We start from the raw sequence: 25,439 nt of genomic DNA on the forward strand, positions 1-25,439 counted from the left end.
GCTGAGCTGCTGAGTGGCGCTGCCACAGCCCCTGCCCAGGCCCAGGCGTGCAGAGCCTGCCTGCTGGCTGAGCTGAGCCTGCCTGCAGTGCTGGGCCTGGCTGAGCCAAGCCTGGCTGAGCTGGGCTAGGCTGAGCTGAGCCTGCCTGCTGAGCTGCTGAGTGGTGCTGCCACAGTCCCTGTCCAGGCCCAGGCGTGCAGAGCCTGCCTGCAGTGCTGGGCCTGGCCGTGCTGAGCCTGGCTTTGCTGAGCCTGGCTGTGCAGAGCTGAGCCTGGCTGAGCCCTGCTGCAGCCTCTGCCCCACCTGCAGCACCAGGGATCCCTCAGAGCCACCAAAAGGTGCAGCTCCATGGGAATGCCAGCAGCACAAGGCATTTGAGGGGGCATTGTCTGTGAACACAGCCACAGCTGGCTCTGCTGGGCTGTTCCACAGCAGTGCAGCTCCTGCCTGGGGCCTGCAGCCAAACAAGGCTCCAAGCCAAGGGCTCAACGCTGGCCCATGACGCAACCACCCCTCTGGGCACCAGGGCTCTGCTCTCCTTGGGCTGCTCCAAGCCTTGGAGCCTGGCTCCAGGCACATCTTTAGTCATTAAGTTTCACAGGCCTCCCAAACGTTCTGTTCATTTTTTAATGACACAAAAATCTCATATTGTAAATCAATGGCTGTCTTGTCCAAATCCTGAAAATTTTACTCAGATAAATTAATTCTCCCTCTGGCTGCCAGTCAAAGAAACTGCATGAGTAAGAATTACTTACATGAGAAAGGATTTGCAATATCAAGCCCATTAAACTCTTAGTTTATCAGGTGAAGGGAAGTGATCTGCACTTCAAACTGTGTCTATTTCACTTACTAGACTTTCTTATGGTTTTTGTTCTATTTCAGATCATTCACTTATTTACTCTGAGCTTACTGTGCCTTCTGTCAGTGTCAATATGGCTCAGCTGGCAGCAGATGCTCTGCTAGCTCCGAGCACACTGGTGTGAAGCAACGAGAACAGAATGAGAATTGATGGGAACTTTTGCCTGAAACCTGAGCTGAAACCTTTGTATTTATGAAACTCTGCTTCTAATTCATGTACCAGCTCCACCAGATATGCTCACTTTAAAAATACTGTATATTCCAGTTTAGCTGGAGGACACGAGTACTGGCAGGGTGAGGAGCAGCCCACTCTTTGCAGCTCCCTAAACCCATTTTGTTAAAACAGTAACTTCTGGAGCTGCCATTTGAGGAAACGTGCTCACAAATCTTTAGAGGTTTGCCCACTCACAGTCAGCTCAACTGCAACGTCCCACCAATAGCTGGGCTCAAGAGGAACACTGCTATCTCATGACAGGATTTAACACCTGAAAATGCTCTGGGGATGAGGATGGAGGGTCTAAATTGATCCCCTATTTCTGTGCGTGCATTCAAAGTAATCAGAGTAAGGAGAGGGGGAGACTGCTTGATAAAGCAAACAGCATCTTGTGCTGTGATTCTGAACCCAGCTCTCTGATTTTTAGATACCTCCTGAGGCTTTAAATAAACAGAACTGCACTTCACCAATTATCATGCCTGTTTTGCTTAGCTCCCCAGCGGATTCCATTTTAGAAGAACCATACTGCTCAATATGCAGAGCTGTTTGGGTAGAATTACAAAAATGAAAAACAATGTGATGGCACCTGTAGCATCAGCAGAATGTAAAATATGAAAGGCCTTATCAGTTCAACTATTCAGACCATCCCATTCACTGGTAAAAGCTATTATATAGGCATTATACCCAAAGACTCCCTAATCCATCTGTAATTTCAGATTCCTTTGTCAATCCTAGATTGCCTAATGAAAGCAGTTCAGTATAGAAATGCAAGCCTCTTAATACCATTCTTATTCAAGAGACTTTTTCCTTTCCCAGACCCTTTATATATTTCCTATCCAAGAGCCCAACAGGTCTAACTCCAAGGACTACCTTATGGAAAAGTTAGTTTCTGAAACCAAGGCTTCAAGGGCATAATGGAAATATGACAACTTTTCTATTTCCTTTGCTCCTGAGTAGCTTCTGTGCCACACAGGTTTCTCCTGCTTTTCAGGACTCATACAGGGGGCTCTGTTTCCAGCACACAGGAGTCCTGCCAAGAGGATGGCATTCAGACTGGGTTTCCTTTGGAAACCTCCTCCAGTTGTGCTGCAGCTCTCAAAAGCAACCACAGAACTCAATCTTGGGCTTAAGGACTCCTTTTCCTCCCCCACTGACTCCCCATCAGTATTTCTCAGCACTCTTTTCAAAAGAAGCCTTTTGGCTGACAATGTGAACTTTTATAGTCGAGCGGGATTCTCAGTTTTTGCACCTCATCCCTTGCAATAAAAGTTCTGAAAGGAAAAGATGCTTTTAGTAAGCTTGCTAAAGGATGTAAACGGCCAGGAGCAGTAAACATTTCTCTGGAGGCTGCCAAGTAGAACAGAAGTGAATTCAGCTCCTCTTAGCACTGCTGAAACTGCAGGGCAACACAAAGATAAAAAGACACAAAGAAGTGTTTAATAAATCTGCTCCCAATACCTGCACATGGCAGATCAGTTGCTGATGACAGCCTGCATTGATGGACAGCAATTCTGGGGAGCTGGGCTGCCCTTTACCTTCTTTTAGCACAGGAACTGCTGAATTTTGTTTGTCCTGGCACTGCTGAGCAGCCAGAGCTCCGAGTGCTGTCCTGCAGCACAGACACTCCCAGGAGCAGGCACACCTCCACCTCCCCACATAGCTTTTCCTGCAGCCATTCTCACCCTGCTCCACCCTCACCACTTTCCCATCCACGTGTGGCCAGGCTGAACACCTTGGGCCACTTCTCATGGGAGCAGAAGCAGCCCCAATCCCACCATGAGCAGGAGACAGCAGCAGCCCTGAGCAGCCAGGACAGCCTGTTCTCAGCTCCCTGGAAAACTGCAGGTGCTCTGGGAGAGCAGGGAAGGGATCCTGCCTCCCTCTCCAGCTGCCCTGGCCTCAGCACAGGTGGTGGGCACTGCAGGTGCAAAGGGCTCCTGCCTCCCTCTCCAGGTGCTGGGTGGGCAATCAGGTGCAAAGGGCTCCTGCCTCCCTCTCCAGCTGCACCGGCCCCTGCTGGGTGGGCACTGCAGGTGCTTCCAAGTCAAACAGAACACCATCGTACTTCACAGCATTTTCCTTCCAAGAATTCACCTCCCTGGAGATGGGAGCCCCACACATGATGGGAGCCCATGGGCAGCAGCTCCCAGCTAGCAATGAGCTGTGTGGAGAACACTTCTGGGAGTTTAACAAACGTGATGAGCCTGCCACTGCAGTGCCATCCTGGGCTAGCTCCTATTCCAGTTCTGAGTTTGTTTTCCAGGGCCAGCCCACTCCTGTTGGTTTGGGGAGCCCTGGGAGCCTGTCTGACTGCTGCACCCTGCTTAGATGCTCACCCTACACAGGCTGAGCCATTGGCAGCTCCAGGCAGGGGCTCTGCTGAGTCACTGTGACAAGAGCTGCTCATTAGCTCAGCCTGCAGCACCAGAGGGAGGGGAAGCCCTTCTGGGCTTCCCAGAGCAGGCAGACAGCTTTTTAGAAGGAAAGGCAGGTGCAGCAAAGAAGCCACAGTTTCATAATGGTATTTTCTTTTAATTAAGTCACATTCTAAAAAAACAGAGTCAGGTTGGCATGTGATCTTGCTTCTAAACTTGAAGACACAGATCAAAAATAAAGGAAAAATAATCAACACCTCAAAAATGCACATAAATACTAGCATACATGTTTTCCCAGTGAACTGAGCCCAGCTCTGCAAGAAGCAGGCTCACATGGCTGGTGTGCATGGAGCTCTATACCCACAGGTACCTACACTGCTGGTCCTGAGGTGCAGCACCTACACCATGCTGGGGAGAGAAAAGCAGCACTTTGCTCCTTGGCTCTGCTGAACCCCAGCAAGGTGAGCTGTCCTTTGGTGATCTGAGCACACAAACCCAGTGGATCCAGGAGCTGCAGCTCCAGCCCTTATCTGCTCACCACTCTGCCTGCCAACCTGCTTTGCAGTGTGACACTGAGGAGCTGCGAGCAGCCTGGGAGCCCTGGCACTCAGGATTCCTTGTTTGCTGGTCCAGGGCCAAAACCCCTTGTTCAAAGGGATCAGTGTGATCCAAGGTGCGAAGCTCTCAGACTCGAGTCCAACTCCAAATTCCGCCAAGGCTTTTTTTTTGTCATCATGGCAGATCTGTGTCACTGTGACCCCAGTGAGCAGTGCAATGGACTTTCTGCTGGGGAGGCGTTGCCCAGGGTGCCAGGATGAGGGCAGGGCACAGCCCTGGAGCACCCCTGCCCTGCCCGGGCTCCTCAGGGAGCCTCAGCTCCAGCACCTGCAGCCAGGGCTGAGGCACAGCAGCACCTCGGGGCTTTCAGATGCCTGGGGGATGACTTGTACAGAAAAGCAGCATAATAGCTTCAAGACCTGCAGCTTGCTGAATCTCCTAATAATTCTCCCGTGGGAGGATTATACCATCTGCACTTCCCTGCTGCAGACAGGCTGTCTGTCCCCAGAAATCTGGGCTCACACTGGTGCCACGGGGACAAGCCCCTGAAGGAACGGCACCATCCCTCCAGTCCACATCACTGACACCAGCACAGCTTTCCTCGTGCTGCAGGGAACCTCTGCCCGCCCAGCAGTGTCCCACACCTCAGAGCAGGGCCAGACAGGCTGGGGGGGCTCAGCCAGGGGCTGCAGGTCCCTTCAGCAGCTGGGACACGTCTGTGAGCAGCACTCCAGCTGCACTGCAGGCAGTTCAGCTCACACCCAGCCCAGAACCTGCCGGGCACACGCCCTGCTGGAGGCTGAGGCTGGGCAGGAGCACCACAGCCTGGGTGCCCCAGTGGGACCCAGCAGGCTCCCCCTCCCCGTGCAAGCAGCAGCAGCAGCCAGCCCCGTGCTGCAGCACTGCTGCACCACTGAAGCCAAGCGTGCAGCACCTGCAGCAGTGCCCATGGCGGGGGCTCAGAGAGCTTCCATCAGCTCAGCTGCTCCTGCAGTGCCTGGCACCTCCTCAGGGCAGCCTCCTGTGCCCTGGGCCTGCTCCCTGGCTGTGGGCAGGGCAGCAGGCAGGGCTGGCAGCACAGCAGGGACACAGCACCCTCTGAGCTGTGCTGAGCCCCTGCCCAGCACAGGGACATGAAAACATGGATTTGCACCTCCCACCCTGGCACTGGAGTGAGTCAACTGCATTCAGGTGTAGTCTGCATTCTGGTAAAAAATGATTTATACTGACATGCAAATTTAACCAGATGAAGCTTTTGATTATTTCCTCCATGTCTTGGTCTGTGCTATTTTCCCTGAGGTGGAAAAATGCTCTTTGCCAGTAATTCATTATAAATGCCCCAGCCATTCCCATTAGCTACAGCAGGTCTCCACTGCACTGCTCTGTATTAAAATATGCACAAACTTCTCTTCAACTCACCAAAACCAATTTTTGAATCACTCTGAGAATTTAATCCCATTTCAGTTCTCTTGGCTATCATCAGCGTGCACGCTTCACACAATATTTACTTTCAGTGCAGGTACCAAAGGTATATATGACAGTTTGCTTTACATACAGAGGACAGTGTTAGCTGAATGCTCTCTCAGGGTAAATTGTACAGACAGCTCTGCCCAGGGTTTTATCCCCAAGTGCTCCCTAAACCCCTGCTAGCTCTGCACCAAGTGACATCAGACCAGAAATGGCAAAAGGAAGGCACGTCCTGCAGCAATATTAAATCCAAAGTACTCATCCCATAGTAGTTAACAAAGGCACATAAACACCTCATCCTACCAGCTGAGTGCCCTGAATTGCCCACAGCTGGGCTGGAGGGCTGCATGAGGCATGGGCAGACCTGTCCCTGTCACACAGGACACTCTCAGGTAAGGGCTCCCTCCAGCCTGGGAGAAGCTGTGAGGAACTGCCCATGACACTGGGAAATGAAATGCTTTGGTAGAACACAGGAACCCACAGCAAAACAAGAGGGGAAATGAACCCTCTTCCCAAGCTGAGCTGCACTGCTCTGAGACTGGCCAGAACTGTGCAATGAGCAGCACATATTTAATTATACTGTTTCTGACAATGTACCCAGGAGAAACAAGCACAAAATCACCTGTCTTAAAATGTTATATAGGAAAATTCACTGACAATCACTACATGGTTTGAAAAACTCTACCATGATGGCTCATGGAAAATGCATGGCAGGAGGTTCACAGGCTGTTTTTAAATCGGAGTATTTTGGGCTGTTTCAGCCTCTGCAGAACACCCAACTCCCTGCACCTCCACCCTCCCTCCCCTGGAGGAGCCTCACCCACTGCTGCTCTGCATGGCTGGCAGCCTCCTCTGCCACACCAGCACCCCTCAGTGAGAGAGCAGCAGCTGCAGCACTGCCTGTCTGCCAAACAGAGCCTTCCAATGTCCAGGACAAGCAAACACATGAATACACAGCAGATGAAACCAGAAAAATCCAAGTGGGGCATATATGGAGGTCACGTGAAAGATGTGGTCGTTCATAGAAAGAAAAATAAGATGAAATGAAAGCCACCCTAAACCACAAAATGATTCATGGTGTGGTTACATAAGACACAGGCCAGAACACGGTTTCAGTCATCTTGCAGCAGCACCACGCTGGTGTGAGGGATGAATCAAACATGGTGTTTGCACGGGGAGAGGATGCTCAAGCACCAGGAGATGTGCCTCCAAACAGCTCCTAACAAGGTCGCTCCAAATAAAACTCTCAGGGTGGGTTCAGCTTGGGAGGAGCAGTCACACCACAGCCATGGACTTTGGAGGACACTGGCTGCAGGAAAGAAACCATTTCAGATGGGAATTCTGTGATCTGGAGATGTGACATGGTCACCTCCCTTCCCTGCAGGCCAGGACTTCCATGTGCCCTATAACACATGTAGAGAACTGCATATTTGGTTTCACAGTTTATCTTTCTTTTGCTGAGCTGAATTGCTGCCTTCCCCAAGGAGCTTTTATCATTACCCTACAGATCCTACTTTTGCTCTAACTGAGAGATGCTGCAAACTATCCATAAACTGTGGCAGCCAGCTCCAGGTATCTGCTCTCTGCAGATCTGTGATACACCACTGATCCCCCCTGGAGAAGATTCACCTCCTTCCCCAGCACAGCCACGGGGCTGAGGCAAACCACAGTGCAGGCTGCCTCAGAGGCAGGGCAGACCCCTGGTGCCCTCTGCACAGACACAAGGCTCACAACACAGCCAAAACCAGGTGAGCATGTAGAGACCACAGTGATCTCTCTCCTTATTAAACTGTTTCACCAATGCTAATTTCATTTCTCTCTGGAAATGGTGCAACTATCTGCTGTAGCTATCTACAACTGAAGTGCCCTTCTATTTCCCCTGTTCTCCTGCTTCAGGAACTTGACAGTGTTTTGTGGGGCTTTTGCACTTGATCAATCCCATGTTGCCATCTGTCTGCTCCTGACAAATCCCATTCAGGAACACATCCCTGCAGGGGCTTTGAAACCCTCAGGATGTGTAGATGGATGTCACTTACTTGAGCAGATCTGTTCCCCAGGCTCCCTGGTGGCTTTCCTGGAAGAGGTGAGTGTTCAGCTGGTATAAATCAGCTGAGCTCTCCTGGGACTCATTTATATCAACCAAGAATACAGCCCAAAATATAGAGTTCATTTCCCATGCATCAGACTGTCAGACTGCATCCCTTGCTGAAAGGACCATTATCAGCAGAAGAAATGCTAGAAACACTTGAAAAATAGTGCTGGAGCTGGATTTCTGGCAGCCTGAAGCAGGGGCAGATGCTCCTCACCAGCCCTTGTCCATTCCCTGAGCTCATTGACAAGGACAAGAGCTGCTTTTCCCCCCTGAGAGTTTGTTGTGATTATTGCAAAGAACAGAACAACCAAAGCAGAAGGCAGTGGGGGATAAACCCAGGATTATTGAGAACTTGGGTGACAACTTCCCCTAGAAAAGTATATCAAAATTAAGTGGCCACTTGTCTTTGTGAAGAGAATTTAAGAGTACGAATTTGGGAAACCACACAACAAAATTCTGTTTAAAGCCTTGTCGAGCCCATCAAGTTCAAGAAGATTAAAAAATAAATGTAAGAAAATATAGTTGTCTAATAAGGAAACAAAAATGACCACCATTATTTATATTTCCACTAAGGGGGAAACAGAGAGATGTCACCAGTTAATTTTGCAATGACATAAATTATGGAATTCAAAGATATTAAAGGATTCAAGAAAGACACGATTCAAGGCAACATAACCATCTGAAGAACTACCCTTAATCCACGCAAAGAATAAAGATCACAACCAAAGTGAATCTCAGAGCTCTGCCTAAGTTGCATACCAAGCTAGATGTTGCACTTCATGGAAATCAGGGCCACGTTGTGCCCCTTCTCCTCCCAGCAGGGAACTGGGAGTGATGCTCATCATCTCAGGGCTGTGTGTCAGAGAGCAGGCACTGCACTGCAGGGTAAATCCCCTGCCCACCTCCCCTGCCCAGACAGAGGGGGTTTCTGCAGGAAAGCACAAACACCAGCAGAAAGCAGAGATTTCTGCACTGAGAGCACAAACCCAGCGCTCTCTGGAATGTTCCTTTGTCCCTGCACTGCCAGGCCTGAGCTGCTCCTGCTCTGGCAGAAAGAGAAAAAATATGCAAAGCTGCCCCTGCTCCCAGCTGTCAGGATTGCAAAATAAATGAGAGATTTGAATAAGTTTGCTTAATTTTTATCAGGATTAAGGGAATCTTTTATAGAAGAGAATCATTTGTAGTAGATAATAGAATACATTTTCCTCTATTTTCCTCCTTGGGAAAAATCTATTAAATCTGTATAATTAAAACTCCTGAAGATAGTTCAGCTAAATGTTTTTAATTGAAAAGTGGTCTATTTAATTTTTTTTTTAATAAAAACACCGTCTGCTCTCGTGAGAAACGTCACTGAAAGTTATTAACAGACATTCTTATCAAAACTACTAATAAAGCTGTTCTTTACTCACTCACCTACCTGAAGCCATAAAATTTCTATTTGAAAATCCTGGCCAAACAAAAAAATATAATTACTTTCTCTAACTCTTTTTACTTAGAGTAACACAGATCCCATGGGAAGACACAAACCATGCTGAGGCGCGTGGGGGACACACCAAGCTGTCCCTTCCCCTCAGTGCCCCACTCTGACCAGTCCAGTCACTCCACAGGGACCAAGGGAGAGGATCCTTTCTGCCTGCGGTTGGGGGGTTTGCAATGTTTCACACTTCAGGATTATTCAAAGGCACCACAGTGTGAATCCACACATCCCTAGGTGCTCCTGATGGAAAAGATTCATAAACCAGAAGCAGACTATCACCGCCACACTGACTCTGCTCCAAACTCTCATTTATAGGTTATTAGCAGATCCCTTGCAACAGTAAGTTATTAGTTTGCCACAATTCCACAGAGAACAGAATTAAAACGTTTACTTACTGATGTATATAGGTATCCTTCGCTGTTCATTGCCAGATATAATTTTGTTTGAACCCCCTGAATCGCCACCACTCGTAAACCCACAGGTATGAGGTTAAACAAAGCTAGGAGAGAAAGGAGACGGAGAGCAAAATCAATCCTTTGGAGTATGCAGATCAGATAGAAAATGAAACCAGAATTACCAGAACCAAGTACAAATCTCTATTTATGCGTATAATAATTTCTGTGGGTGCTACAGAGCAACACTTCTGCCACCAAGTCCTTTGACAGCAACTGCCACCGGGAGCTCAGGAATGATCTGAGGGATCAGTGCCTCTCCTTCCCTCTGCAGATGGAACTGCTGACAGCTAACAGAACTTACCTGCCTGGTGAGCAGAGCCCGGGCTCTGCCCAGTGCACTCGAGCACTGTTTGGCTTTTGTTAGGGTGCTTTTCTTGCGCCATTAAGTGCAAGAATGAATCCAGAAGCAAACAAACAAAAAAATTTTCAAGACAATCAAAACTTGTTTTCAAAGTCAGTAAACATTTTGACCAAAAGGAAGGAAGAAGATGAAATTCAGAAAAGTTGAAAACCATCATTAGCATCTCAAAATGTTTCCACTTATAACTCACTGGGGTTTAATTTTTCCTCTTTTTTAGAGGAGAATGGGTTTGAAAAAACAGAGTTAAATAACTTCAAAATGAAATGAAAGGGCAGCATATTCTTTAGATCAACCCCTAAATCTGTGCTTTCAAAATTGAGCTGCTTTGAATGTTCTGCTTGCATTTCTGCTTGTACACATGCTAATAGTGGCAGTATTTATAAGCACAGAAACAACTCTTCAAAAAATGAAGATTCTGGTTTGCAAAGTGGCAAAGAAAAAAAAAAGAAAAAAAAAGGAAAAAAGCAAAGCTCTGCCATTGCTTGGATTCATGGATATGTTAAAATTGAACACAAGAAATAATGAGTTGAATACAGTACTCTGAGTTCAAAACGTAGGATTAAAAATAAAGGGGAGTTAAAAAAATTATCATAACCCAAAGCATCTCCTTCCACTCTGTGGCAGAAATGCAGAGATAGGACAAAGTGATGCCAAACTACTTCCCATTTCCAGTGATTTATTACTTGGCTGAAAAACTCTGGTCTGCTTCAGGCTGGAGTTTGATATTTATGGTCACTGTCCAAAGCCAATTTAAAACCAAATTATGAATTTCAAATATTTTTATTATTTTCAAAATTACGGCTAAGAATTATGATCCATCATAATTTTTTTCCCAGCCCGAAAATCCCCAAATGGTCATACTTCAGTAAAATAAAATATTTCAACCTGACAGCATTTAACATAGATCCTACATTCTGTGTTTGGGGATGCCAAGAGCTCATTGAATGCCCTGAAGTCAGGGCACCCTTGAGCGCTGCACTTCCTACAATGGTCAAGCACAGCAGGAAAGGTGGAATATCCAGAACTAACAAATAAATGCAGGGCATCATAAAATCTGTGGGTTTCTTTCCCTTTCATAGATGCAAGTGTACAAACACAAACCATGCATGCAGACCCTCCTCACGCTCACCTCCAGCTCAAAATCAACACCCATCACTTTCCCTTCACTCAGAGAAAATCCTCCAGTTCTGCGCAGCTTTCGGCAAAAGAAACTTAGATTTCAGTAAGGGAAAAGGATTTTTCATTCATTCTATCAAATGCTTGAGTTTACTGGGGGGAGAAAATATTCCCCTGGACACGAGTCCTTTGCAGTTCAGCCCCAAAAAGCAGCAGATCTCTGAGTAGGCTGGAGAGGAGGATTTAAAGCTCAGCACCCAGGCAGAACCTACAGGTCTCTTTTGGAAGGTGATTTCTTAATGGCACGTTTACAAGTAGGGCAGGTGTTGGGGTTTTTCAGCACAAGGGTCTGAGTATGGGCTCCACTGCAACCAGTGCTGCAGACCTGTCAGCAAGAGCTGAGGAGAGGGCAGAGGTGGGCCAGCAGGGACAGAGGTGCCATGGGCCACTGGGATGGGACAGAGGTGCCATGGGCCACTGGGATGGGCTGTATGAGGAATTCCTGGCTGTGCTTCACTGGCCAGTGGCAGAGCCAAGGCTGAGCCCTCCTGTCCGAGTGGGCTGGCACCTGAGCCACAGGTGGGTGCTCTGCTCTGGCACCTGAGCCACAGGTGAGTGCTCTGCTCTGGCACCTGAGCCACGGGTGGGTGCTGTGACACCTGAGCCACAGGTGGGTGCTCTGCTCTGGCACCTGAGCCACGGGTGGGTGCTTGGCTGCTGCTCCCAGCCCTGGGACACATTTCCCTGGCAGACACATCCAGGCTCAGTTTCGAGGCAGGACGAGGCTGAGGCACACTGGAAGCTGGTTCACACCCCAGTGGGATGAGCAGTGGCCGTGGCACAGACTGCTGGAATTTGGGAAGGGGCTGTGGGGAACTGGCCTGTAGGAACAGTGCCCACTCTGCCCTGTGCCAGCACATCTTGCCCCAGCTGCTGCCTCCAAGGGCAGGGGCGCTGGCACTGCACCAAAAATGGGACTGTCCCTCTCAGCAGCTGCTGCTATGCCCTGTCCCTGAGCAGCAGCACGCCCAGCTCTGGCTCCTGGGGCAGTGAGTGACCTGTCCCCAGCTGTGACCCCTGCCAGGACCCACAGCAGAGGCACAGAGAGCATCCCTGCAAGTCCCCGGAGGAACAGCAGGATGGAGGCGTTACCTCACTTCTAGGGGATGCCCCTCATGTGTGCAGAAATGACAGAAGGGGTGGCATAGAAGTGACAGCAAAATTAATTGCTTCCTATTGTGACCAGCTGGTGTCAGCACAAAATAATCCAAAGCAATTTGCATCCTACTCTCTCCCTACTACATTTGCATTGTTTTAAATAAGGATATAAGGATATCCTCCTAATGAGCAGCTAAGCAATGCCTAAGTGAGAGATGATCGTTGCCAAGGTCTCTGTGCAGTATGAGCTGACAGAGAAATGAAGCTGCACAGGAAGAGGCAGCAGGCTACAGCTGGATTTATGAACATAAACATTTCTCTGAGCTCTGCCAGTCTTGGCTTGGCCACCTGCACCTTTGTACACTTTCTGCAGGGCATTGTTTCCTACATTGCCTTATTTTAGCAGTCTTGAAATATTTTTGTCTAGCTGTGTGAGATCCTTAAGCATTTTTCACACACCAAATCAGAGCTCTAGTCATCTTCTCCCATTTTCTATTAATCCACAAAGTTGTAAAAAAACCCAGTCAAAACCAGCAAGTAAAAATGTCCAGAGCTTTTTCACAGAAAACCTGAGGGAAAGCCAGTTGAAAGTTGATGGTACAATTTATAAGCGGTAACTAATAATAATAATAATAATAATAATAATAATAATAATAATAATAATAATAATAATAATAATAATAATAATAAGGAAATGTGAAGTGGAAAGTGGTGCTGAAGTCCCAGTTTGTGAAATACCACGGCATGTTTGAATGAGCCCCTGTGTGAGAGTGGAGATAGTGTTATTCTATTTCAGGCTCTGAGTAGGCGAGCAAATTTTCCCTGCTGAAAAAAAAAATCTAATAAAATCCAAAGGACAGCAATGAACTTCTCTGGATTACCATGGAGATAACATTTGCTTTGTTTGTCACATGTGTCATCATTACCTCCTCTGGTTCATTATTTCTGTAAGTGATTTCTATCTGTATTTCTCTCAGACCCAGTAGGTCTGAAGGACTCTGTGCTGCCAGCACGGCGTTAGTGCTGCTGCCACTCGCTCAGCCAGCCCAGGACAGCAGCTCTGACGGGACCTGCAGGGGAGGGAGACACCACAATGCACAAACACACCATTTATTCTCGTGTCACTTACTATAACTACTGTCTTCCTCCTTTGTTCCATCAATTGTTCCATCTGCTTGCAACTGCAAGTGGTATCCTTGCCTGCTGTAGAGCTTTGTTACTATACCTTTAAGCTGAGGCTCTGCAAAGAAACAACAGTGAGATTAACATGGGAAATCCTGATGTGCCACTCCAAGCGAGCAGGATGTGAAAAACGAATCTTCAGGTTTCTTCTCAAGGCTGAGGTAAGAAAAAGACCCAAAACAAAAGCAGGGCTACCAGCTTTGCATCACTTTTCATTTAGGCTGAGATCACATTTATGTCTATGAAATCAATTGGCAAAATGATTAAATGCCACTTTCGATTACAACGTGAGTAGCACAGTAAAATCTACTTCCAGTGAATACAGATTCCAGCAGCACTGCTTGGCCCCAGGAGCCCAGCCCTATCTCATTTAAGATTAAAAATGAGCTGGCAAAGAGTACATTCAGTCTTTTTAAAAGGTGTGAGTTCTTAGATGGAGAGGAAAAAGAAGACTATTACAATAGCATTAATAAGAGCCACAGTGACAGTTGAGAGCCTAAATATATAGCAGCAAACGTTTAGCACAGGAACTGCTGCAGCTCTAATAAACAAATCCCTATTCCTCACTGCTCCAGAGAGTACAGAGCATCCAAAGCGATAAACTACTCAATGAACATATGGAAAATGGAGAGGGAAACCCTGAAATCCAGCAATGTGTGGAACTGCAAAATAAATATTACCATAAGGGCTGAGGTAATTACCTCATCAACTAGAAGAAGAAAGATCAAAACAACGCATAGTTTGCATAGATTTCTTTTTTCCATAACCATCCTCACATTCACAGCTAGAAAGCGAGATATCTCACACGGTTTCATATCATTCTAGACCAAAAAGTACACAACAGCAGGATAAGCTGTCAAGTGTGCCATTCAAGATATCTGGCTAAAGCATCAGGAGTAATTGCAAAAAAGGTCTACGCCCACTGAATCCCAATGACATCTGCATTGTAGTCATTTCACACAGTTCCGTTTGTCAGGAGCTCATGCAGCCCTGCAGCTCGCTCCACAACATCTCATTCTTTTCAGAGACAAACACTGTGAAGATGTGGTGTGTCATTTCCAGCACTCTAAGTCTGGATAAGACTCCTTGTCTTTGTAACCAAAGGCACTGGGGCTCTGCTACTGCACTTCATTTTAGCAGGGGGTGAAGGCAAAAGCTTACCACAGTTTGCCTAAGTGTATTAGATCTTATCAGCAACTTTGATAAGAGTCCTGATGGACACACAACTCTTATCTACCAACTTTTTTGACCAGAAATTATTCCATCCCTCACTCTGGCTCTTTAGCCATAATCCATCCCAAAGGTACTGGCAAGCTGTGAGCAAGGCAGACAGGTGGAGTGGCACAGGCATCAATGCTCCAGCACAGCAAAGCCACGGCAGCATTGCCCGAGGGTTTTGCTCCTCCCACGTCCAAAACAATGCACTCAGATCAGGGACTCAGGCTTCACACCTGACCTTTTGCACCTGTGACCCAGAGAGCCTCGTGTGCACAGGGCAGCTGCAGGTATGGCATTCCTAGAAAGGCACAGGGCGCTGAAGCAAAACTCTGGAAGGTGCCAGCAAAAGCACAAAGCCTTGTCTGCAATCAGCAGGTAAAGCATGGCACAGGCATTCTGTGAAGCAGGACACCAAAACCAGATCTCCAGACCACGAAGTTATTTAATATACAACTATATATTAAAGAGAGAGATGTGCGTGTGGGAACTTCCCCGCTGGCATCTCCCCCACAAATACACCCATGTGTTTGCATGTGTGTAACAGAGGGACAGACAGCTGACTTAGAGCTATCTGGGTACACACAGGTGTGCAGGTGAGGCACACACAGCAGCGTGCGCTACCCAAAGAAACCAAATGAACACGATAGGGGAAAGGACTGCCATGGGGTACCCAGGTCCTGCACATCCATTGTACGAGCCCTGAAACGCCTTTCCCCCTTTCCCCGCACCTGACGCACGTCCCAGTTTCCATTGCATCAAACCAACCGACCAACCCCCCAAAGACATAACCCTTGCCAACCTGGTCGCCTTCTTCGCCTTTTCTTGGAGCCAAAGAGTTTGACCCTGGAAAACACATTCAACTTGTTCTTGTCGCAGCTTCCCTTGCTCTTGCTGGGGCTGTTGACACACTTACAGGCATTGGACTTCTCCCGCTCCCTGGCTTGTCTCTTCTGGCGGATCAGGGAGCTGGCGATGGCTGCGGCCATGGCCGCCACCGCCCCGGCTGCCCGGCGGGCTCAGGCACGCGGGGGTCGCCGCCCGGCCGCGGCCAGCATGCTGCTCGGCCGTCCCCAAGGCCGGGGACGCTGCCAGGCAGCCCGGCCGAGGCACCCACCGCCGCTCGCACGGCGGCCCGGGACACACTGGCGGGGCGAGCACCAGAGCCCCGGCACGGCACGCAACAGTTTAGCTCGAGATTTCGTCCTCTGGGATCCTCCCCTTTCCACTTTCTGGTGCTTTCTTATTCCTCCCAACTTCTAGCAGGGGAAAGTTTGCAGGCAGAGGTGAGCGTTTCTACGGAGATCACGCAGATCACTCGCAAGACATCCCTCCAAGCTTCTTCAGACGCGCTATCTGCGTGCAGCCATGGCACATCCACTTGGTGCAAGATCATCGCATCTCTCCTAGCCCCGATTTCTGCAGTTAACTTTTCTTCCCACCCGTCCCCTCCCCATTCAAATCCCAGCAAACACCTGTTAGACTCCAGCAGGGGCTGTCCAGTTGCAGGGGGTTTCTGGATCCTTTTTCCTCTTCTTGCTTACAAGAGACCCGAAGCAGTCGGTGCTGGAGGCACTGGGCTGAAGCACGAATGCCCCTGGGTGCCGACGCCTCGGGAAGCCTCTTCTGCTGTGCTCCTGACAGGTGAGCGCAGCCTCCCCTGCCCGGCACGCTCGGCTCTCGCTCCGCAGCTCTTCCCAGCCGGTAAACAAGCAGCTCCCGAGCCGGGACTGCAGCAGCAGCAGCAGAAGGAGAAGGAGCAGCAGCGGCAGCAGCAGCGGCAGGATCCCTCCGGCAGCGATGCGGGCACCGCGCACTCCCCACGAGCCGTGCGCTGGGTACAGAAATGAGGCGACGCAGCAAACCCCTTATCACCACCTCCCTCCTCCTCCGCCCGTGCCTCCTCCTCCTCCTCCCGCTCCTCTCCGGCGCGGCGGAGAGCGGAGAGCTCTGCCCGGCGCTGCGAGGCGGCCGCGGGGCCGCGGCGGGGAGGGGGCTGCGGCGGGCAGGGGAGGGGGGTACCGGGGCGGGGGTACCGGGGGAGAGGGTGCCAGGGGCGGGGGTGCCGGGAGTACCACGGGAGAGGGTACTAGGGAAGGGATGCCACGGGAGGGGTTCTAGGGGAAGGGGTACCAGAAGAAGGGATGCCACCGGAGGGGGTGCCGGGGGTACCACGGGAGGGAGTACCACGGAAGGGGTGCCAGGGGAAGGGATGCCACGGGAGGGGGTACTCGGGAAGGGGTACCAGGGGAAGGGATGCCACGGGAAGGGTACTAGGGGAGGGGGTGCCAGGGGAAAGGATGCCACGGGAGGGGTACTAGGGAAGGGGTACCAGGGGAAGGGATGCCACGGGAGAGGGTACTAGGGAAGGGGTGCCAGGGGAAGGGATGCCACGGGAGGGGTACTAGGGGAAGGGGTGCCAGGGGAAGGGATGCCACGGGAGGGGTACTAGGGAAGGGGTAGCAGGGGAAGGGATGCCACGAGAGGGGTACTAGGGGAAGGGGTGCCAGGGGAAGGGATGCCACGGGAGGGGTACTAGGGAAGGGGTAGCAGGGGAAGGGATGCCACGGGAGGGGTACTAGGGAAGGGGTAGCAGGGGAAGGGATGCCACGGGAGGGGTACTAGGGAAGGGGTGCCAGGGGAAGGGAATGCCACGGGAGGGGTACTAGGGGAAGGGTTAGCAGGGGAAGGGATGCCACTGGAGGGGTACTAGGGAAGGGGTGCCAGGGGAAGGGATGCCACGGGAGGGGTACTAGGGAAGGGGTGCCAGGGGAAGGGATGCCACGGGAGGGGTACTAGGGAAGGGGTGCCAGGGGAAGGGATGCCACGGGAGGGGTACTAGGGAAGGGGTGCCAGGGGAAGGGATGCCACGGGAGGGGTGCCTGCGCCGCTCGGAGCCGCCTCCCGGCAGGCGCAGACACCCAAACAGACGTGACTGCGGTGAGCAAACAGCCCCGCCGGCCCCGAGCGAGCGCACCTGGCTGGCAGCAGCGCCGGCCCGGGGCAGGGCGCAGCTCCAGCCACAGCTGCCCCCTGTCTCTCCCTCATCCTTACAGGGGGTCCCCTCTCTGCATCACGGATTTATTGGAGGCTTTTTGCGTCTCTCGCCGTTCCTTTCCACCGCCTGCTTCAGCGGCAGTTTGGTGGCAGACGAGGAAATCCTGAGAGAGAGCAATTTCCTTGCCGTTGCCATGTTTCCCTCTGTCCCCGCACGGAGCCCCGCGGCCGGGCTCTCCTGCAGCCGGGTTTGCTGACGCCGAGCTGCGGTGGCGGCAGGCCGGGCCGGGCTGGGGCCCTGAGGCCGGGCCGTGCCATGAGGCCGGGCACACAGCCTGGGCACCCTGGGGTCAGTGCCCTGCCGTGGGCACCGAGCCCGCAGCCCCCTGCCCAGGAGCGGGAGGTCCTGGAGATGCCCCCGCAGCCCACTCCCTGCTCTTCGGCATGCTTTCAGCAGCTGGAGCCTAAATCAAAGCCAGTTCAGGCTGGAAATAAAGCAGAGACCTGCAGCCCCGGAGGCAAACAACTAATGAGAGAATCTGTCCCGCGGCAGAGGGATTCACAGGCAGGGTGGGATGTCTCTGAGAGCTGGTTCAGGCAGGAGTCCCTGTGGGGACTGCGATGGCAGCAGGCTGCTGTCACCCACGGCTGGCAGCCATGTGTGTCCCTTGTGCCCCGGGCCAGGGGCTGCAGAGACCCCAGGGATGGCTGGGCTGCTGTGACAGCACCAGGCTCTCAACATGCTTCCAGACTCAACCTGCTGCTGAGGGGATTTCCCCTTCCTCCTGTCCTCCATGTGCCCTCAGCAGAAGCAGGTGCTGCCGTCCCTGTCCGGGGTCACACGCTGGGACAAGGCCTGGCAGGAGCAGCAGACGGCGTGCTGCCCACCGCCTCTCCACAGCTCGGCTCCACAGGATTGCTGCACAGCCTTCCCTCGGCTAGGAACGGCCACAGCAGCTCCTCACTCTCCTTCAGCCAGGAACCCTGCCCCAATGACCGCTGTGCAAGGCCAGGCCCTCTGCCAGTACATGGCCAGGCCCTGTGCCCGGCCCTGTGCCAGTACATGGCCACCCTGTGCCCGGCCCTGTGACAGTACATGGCCACCCTGTGCCCGGCCCTGTGCCAGTACATGGCCACCCTGTGCCCAGCCCTGTGCCAGTACATGGCCACCCTGTGCCCGGCCCTGTGCCCAGCCCTGTGACAGTACATGGCCACCTTGTGCCTGGCCCTGTGACAGTGCATGGCCACCCTGTGCCCGGCCCTGTGCCAGTACATGGCCACCCTGTGCCAGGCCCTGTGCCCAGCCCTGTGACAGTACATGGCCACCCTGTGCCTGGCCCTGTGCCCGGCCCTGTGCCAGTACATGGCCACCCTGTGCCTGGCCCTGTGACAGTAAATGGCCACCCTGTGCCCGGCGCTGTGCCAGTACATGGCCACCCTGGCAGGCTGTCAGTGTCACCCTGAGGGACATGTGTCCCTCCCAGGCCGCTGTGCTGAGCCTGGCGCCCCAGTGCCACCCGCTGTCCCCTGGCTGCAGGAGCTGCCTGTGTACACACACACACCTACACTCACACGTTTGTTTATGAGGCAGCCCACGCACACAGGCATATTAAACAAACACTCCTAATTTCTTATTTAAGTTTAACGGTGGGGTAAAAATAGCTGCAATTCACAAGTTCCACCACTACCCTCATCTGCCAGTCCACATAAGACATGTGAAATCCAACACAAGAGACAGCCAGTTGGATATTATTAGCAATAAATCATCCTACTCAACTCACCAGTAACATACTATAGATTTTGCCATCTTTCCACTTCCAATACAGTCATGAGTGAGGCTTGTTTTCTTTCCTGAGACTCACCCATTAGTTTATAAATATTCCCAATTTGGAAAGCAGTGTTTGATCTTCAGATCAAAGTGAAGCTGCCTCATTGTGATCGGTCCTACAAGGTCACAAGACATTGCGTTTTTACAGACTAACTAGAACTCAGAATTCAGCTAACCTTGAAAATCCCGGGGAAAAGCAATATATAAAAGCCGTATTTGGGATATCTTTCTGCCAGCATTCCAGCCCGCATGCTTAAAATCCATAATGAAAATTCATTTGCACAAATGTTCCTTGACAGATAACTAAAGAGAGGAACAAAAATAGCATATATGCATAATCAGATTTAAGTTTCAAAAAACAGTCCTCCAGTTTTTTTGCATGAGCAACCTCTTCATCTATCGGTACTCCTACAAACATGTCTTCATTTACTATAAATGGCACATGAAAATGAAGATCTTGTTGGGAAAATGTCTTTGGTACAGGACCAGCCTTTGGACTACTTCAGTGTTCCACATATAAAAATCTCAAGGAACAGCTTTATTTTCTTTGAAAAGCAAGAGCTGCTCACTCCCCACCACACTAAATAAAACAAAATTACATTCCAAGTGACTTTTTGAACGTAGAAGACAACCAGACACTCCTTGAGCACACATTCTCTCTCTTTATGATTATTGCAGTGGGGCACATTTAAAGCTAAGGGGTTAATTGCCAACGTCATTTCAATCAAAGATAAACCAGCATGGGACAGACTTGTCCAGTTGCTGTCAGAGACAGTGCCATCATCTCCCTGGAGCTGCCATCTGACCAGAAACAATTCCACTGTTTTGAAATAGACAAAGATCTCACCCACTTCTGATTCATAATTTTTCCCCCCAGTCATCTGTTGAGCGTTTGCTGATGGTTCTTTCCATGATTCTGATCACTAAAATATGCCTGAACCTTCTGAAGTTGCCTGGAGAGGGCAGAAGCAAAGTGTGCAATTTGGCACCCAGGCCAGGAGTGGCTCTTGGACGGAGGCAGGGCAAGGTTTTCAGGCAGCCCTTGCTGTCTGGCTCCTGCGCAGAAAGGCATTAAATCCCCATCACTGGCCCACAGCGCAAGCAGCGCTGGCTCTTTCACCCAGTCAGAGGAAAGTGCCAAAATTCTGGTTTTCCCTTCCTCCTCCCTGAATCATCTGTGTTGTGGCAGGTCCCAGACCACTGATGATTGCTCTGAGTTTGAATCTATCCTAAGCACAAAAGATTTACAGTTGGTCCCGTCATGCTGAGCAGAACAAAATCTGAGACCAGGTGAACAATACCAAGCCAGCTGCAGAGCTGACTGCCATGGAAGCAGCTGCAAGGACAGAGCCCATTGTGCAGTTTGTCCATGGTCCAGGGCAGCCCTGAGCAGAGAATTCCTTCCCCCAGAGCTCCTCACTGCCCACAAGCCCAACGTGTGACCCTGCAGGGGACCCGCACTCCTCCGTGTCCTGTGAAGCACCAGCAATTCTCATGACATGCTGCCATAAAGTAGGAACTGATTTCCAGCACCTTGGGTCAAAAGATCCCATCCTCAGACTAAACCGCATTCTCAGTTATCTCCTGTTCCCCTATATAGAAAGTAGTAAAAGACTTATAGTAGGCCCTATATAAACTAACAGTGTTTAGGCAGAACAAATGCTGCATCAAAATCAGACCAGAAGAAAAAAATCCCAAGCCAGCTCCAAGCCTCACTCAGTCCATCTTAAACCCCAAACCACTCCTCTACAGTTACAAGCTTGAAGCTGCTTTGGTGTGACAAAATAAAAAAAATCAGCCTGCCATTGGGTGTCAGGAGTCCCTCCTGAGGCTCTTTTGTTCTTGCTGTCACAGAAAAAGTAGGGAAAAAAAGCTTCAAACATCAAACCTATGGACTGTTTCCACTGCCTACACTCTCCAAAAGTAGAGCATTATTTTCTGAAAAGCACCACCAGAATCTCATCTCTTTTCAGGATGAGATAAACAAGACTTTCTCCAGTCAGGGATGACACAGCAGCACTGAGGCCCCAGTGGTTTTTGCTCTCCTAAGTAAACAGAATTACTATTCACCAGGAAGCAGAGCTGCTCAGAGCCCAGTCCTGCATCACTGAACTCCTGTGTGAAATATCCCATGGACATGACTCAGCCTCTGCTCTGCAGCCAGCCCCAGGCTGGACACAGCCTGCAGCACAGCAGGGCTGAGCACGCTGCGCTGGCTCCTCAGTACCCCCAGAGCCTGGGCTGTACCAGACAGGGCTCCAAGAACACCAGCCTGGGCTTTATTGCTGAGGGCAAGAGGAAAAAAGGTGTTAGTGGAAGCTGAGCTTCCAAGCAGCTCCAGTCCAAGAGCTCAAACGTGGCGTTTTAGTGACAGACCAACCAGAAAATTAACGGTAAAGAATGGCTACAATAGGCAGCTGCAAACACAAGTATTTTTATGTTGAGAGCATAAGGGACTTGTAAATAGTGGTGTGGATGTTCCTGACTGTGTGTCTGTGCCATGTTTTTTTGCAGAAGTGCACTGGGCTGCCTTGCTCAGAAACAGGAAAAAAATCAAAACAGATTCCTGTGACACCAGTGTAGACATGGCACCTAGACCCACTTTATCTAAAAGCTCACTTCTTCCCCAAAGAATGAGGTGATTGGCTCATTTTTATCTTCTCAGGGTACAGAATCAGGAGTCCCAACACCAGAAGAGACCCCAGCACAACTGGTGCACAGGACTGGATGTGCCAAAACTGGCACCCATCCAGCAAAGCACAGAAACACAGCCCCGACTTCAACAGGCGAGCCATCTCACTAGGACTACTGAGATATTGGAAAAGTAACTGTGTAGATGATGTATCACAAAAGGTTCTCATAGTCTAAGCCCATTCTCTATCTACACAAGTTTGCCAGGACAAGGTCTTGTGACTGACAAAAATTCGGGTCTCTTCTTCATGTCTTACATGACCTGCTAAATGTTCAGTATGGCCACGACACCTCACATAAGGGACACCAGTTTCCTCTCAGATTCTTACAGAAAATACTAACGAGAGAAAACCCAGTTCTGCCTTTTCCCAGCTATGTATTCCAATTCCTTTATACTATAGCAGTAAAAACTGGATTTGATCTGACCTGGTAGTGCAGCCATTTTTTGAAAAGGAGGGCATTGTTTGAAGATAGAAAAATAGAAATATTTTTGCCTAGGCTAATTCATATTCAGTCATCCCAAAATGTCAACCACAAAAGCTCATCTATCCGGGGCACAAAAGATCAGTGCCAATCAGCTGGGAAAGGTCACAGAACAAACACAGGGGATCAACTCCCCCAGCTCTGCAGGCTCCTGAAATGGGAACGTGTTATTCCAGTGCCCAGGGGGCCTGAGCTGAGCCAGGAACCTGAGCAGTGCCCATGTCACTTCTCTGCTCACCACACAGCCCAGCAACACTCCCACATCAGTATGCACAGAGGGATCTGCTCACCCACCTCCCAGCACGGTGGCTCTTGGAAACATCAGTGTAAATGACAGCCTATCGGCCCTGAATCATTTACATCTCAGCATGGGACACACCAGAAGTGTGGGCTGTGTGCCACTGTCCAACTTAACATAAGGCCACTTTACACATGACAGAACACTGCAAATAGTCCTTCACAGAGCCAAGGCAAGTTGCCTGGAAATTGCCACATTACTCAAATAAGATCTTTTTCCCACCTTTTCACAGATCTGATGGTTCATCCTTTGTCAACAGCTTGACAGAGACTCAGTGGGTCCCTGGTGAGTTGGAGCCTCTGAGAGTTCTCTTCCTTCCCCCTGCAGGCAAGCATTTCACCAGCTTCTCACAGTCATGCTCCCTGCTTTGCTCAGAACGAGCTTCTGCCCCACTGCTTGGCTCCCCTCAACCCCAGAGCCCAGCCCACTGTGATCCTGTGATGCATGCCCACCTGGCAACTCCCACTGCTGTGTTCACGATGCAAGGCTCAGCTGCTTCCTAACAATGCAAACAAATCACCCACACTGGGCTCAGAAGAGCCTGGCGCTGGTTTGCTGTGACTTTTACCCAAATGCCAAGATCATGGCACCACATTCAGACAAATGAGAAGGTGAGCAGAGCTGGTCACAAATGAAAGGGACTTTGAGGAAGAAGTGTTGTGTCTTGGATGGAAGCAGAGCTCTCCAGGAACTGGACTTAGACCCTGCACCAGTCAATGATGCTTCTGGAAGTGTGGAAGTGAGCCTGGCTCACTCACTGGCATGGAACTGAAACCAATTTACCCAAACAGAATGCTGGTCTCAGTCTCTGTAAGCAGAAGGAAGGTCTGTCCTTGAGGATCAGGGAAAGAGCCATGAGCCCAAGCTTCCTTTGGGTCTCTGTTCACCAAGTAATAATCACGGTATGAACAGAGGTGTAACAAGACATATCTGACTTAAGTGATGGAGAAAGGAGGCTTATCTAAGCTCATCTGACCAGGTATCTGGGCTGAATACCCAAAAAAGTAGAGAGAAAGGCAACTCCAGATGGCAATTCATTCCCTACAAAGAACACCACTGTTTTCCCAGCTTTATGAAGGAAAACATTACCTCTGTTTTACTGAACTTATTGCAGAGTGATTCACACTGTATCTCATGCATCATTATGATAAGTAATATTCACCACCACCAAAATTAAGAACCCTTAATGAAGGTCACTGCAGCTCAGGCTCTTGCTTCTGGCAGTGCTCTCTCATACATGGGAACAAAAATCCAGCCCAGGCAGCGGCTCAGTCACACTTCCCACACCCAAATGGCCCTGCAGAAATCAGCCTCATGACAGGAGCTGCTGCTGGCGAGAGCAGAACAAAGGTGACATCTAGAAATCACACAGGGATTTTGAATTGAAAAGTACAGTGCATCATGAGTAAACAGAAGAGAATTCATTGTCATAGGTGATATGCACTGTTTCCACAAGAAACACCAAGAAAAATATTGGCCAGCAAACAGGAACATGAACCACAAGCCAGCATCTGCTCTGTGGGATTTAAATAGGTCTGGAGACTAGGAAAAATACGTATGCAAATTTCACAGAAGCAAATTAAAAGAAATTCAGAGAAGTCAATTCAGAGAAGAAAGCTAATGGCAGAACATCTGCTGCTGCTCCCAATATTCGCATTAGAGGCTGGGAACATTTCTGGGGACTCAGACCTCATCAGAAAGCTCAAAAAGGTTCTGTTGCTATGCAGAGAAACATTGCTCAGAAATTAGAGGAAGAGACAGGAAGCTGGCCGAGCTCAGCACTGTTATTCCTTGCTTAGGTCCAGCTGAGCTCCAGCAGGGCCACATTTGCTTGTATAGACTGGGTAACTGTACCACCCGTGGCACGTTTCTACCCAAACCCACCACAAAAGGAGCAGACTGAGCTGCACAAGTAGACATGAAGATAATACCATGATTTTAATCCAATTCCCAGGCCATATGCATGGCCTTTGCAACACCCAGTCATACAACTCAAAGGGGCTGAGCTGAATTCACAGCAGACAGGCACACGGTTACACAGGTGATGGTAAATCCAGGATTTCTGTCCTCTCCCTTCAGCCCCCAGCCCCTTGTTTATCACTCTCTTTCTCTACCTCTTCAGATCAGATCTTCTTTCCTTGTTTCACTAAAAACTACAACATGCTTCTGATGAGAAGTAGTCACAAAACTCACTAGTATCTCCATGTCCTTACCCTTCAGCTGAGGTCAACTTAACCTTGTTTACAAACAAATAAGCTTAGTTTAGTTTTATCTACAACATTCCAAGGCTTGGGAGCTTTGGCTGGGAAGGGACAAGGAGCAGACTGAGATTGTCAAGCACAGAAGTAAGCCTGCTGGATTGTAAGAAGTTCTCTGGGCATGTATTCATACAGACACAAATACAGACACTTTCTTCTGCCTTTCTTCTTCCTAATTCACAAATATGAACAAATCCAAAATGTTACAAAAAGGCTGAGATGCACAAACACTAGGAAATCAGAGGGGAGCTGTCAATGATGGGAGAAACTTTCACCTCCCTCAGTCCTTTCTTATTTTTCCCCAATTCTGCAAGATATGAAACATCTTACTCAGTGACTATATTTTTAAACCTTTA

At 49.9% G+C, this 25,439-nt stretch overlaps 1 protein-coding gene across 7 annotated transcripts in view; it reads right to left on the bottom strand.

Moving 5' to 3' along the window:
* FGF13 (fibroblast growth factor 13) overlaps positions 1-25,439 on the bottom strand; it is a 186,410-nt gene that overhangs the window by 26,668 nt on the left and 134,303 nt on the right. For 5 of the 7 annotated variants that reach the window (XM_059483033.1, XM_059483032.1, XM_059483038.1 and 2 more), the window contains 2 exons: positions 13,261-13,371; positions 9,437-9,540 (listed from right to left, as the gene is read on the bottom strand). In XM_059483033.1, coding sequence (XP_059339016.1) covers positions 9,437-9,540; positions 13,261-13,371 — 215 coding nt within the window. Of the gene's footprint in view, positions 1-9,436; positions 9,541-13,260; positions 13,372-15,330; positions 15,948-16,003; positions 16,039-25,439 lie in introns of those variants that run through there. The other 2 variants (XM_059483036.1, XM_059483035.1) reach the window with 2 other exon arrangements.

The sequence above is a fragment of the Ammospiza nelsoni genome, chromosome 15, assembly GCF_027579445.1.
Source record: "Ammospiza nelsoni isolate bAmmNel1 chromosome 15, bAmmNel1.pri, whole genome shotgun sequence".
In the NCBI taxonomy this organism is placed as follows: Eukaryota; Metazoa; Chordata; class Aves; order Passeriformes; family Passerellidae; genus Ammospiza; species Ammospiza nelsoni.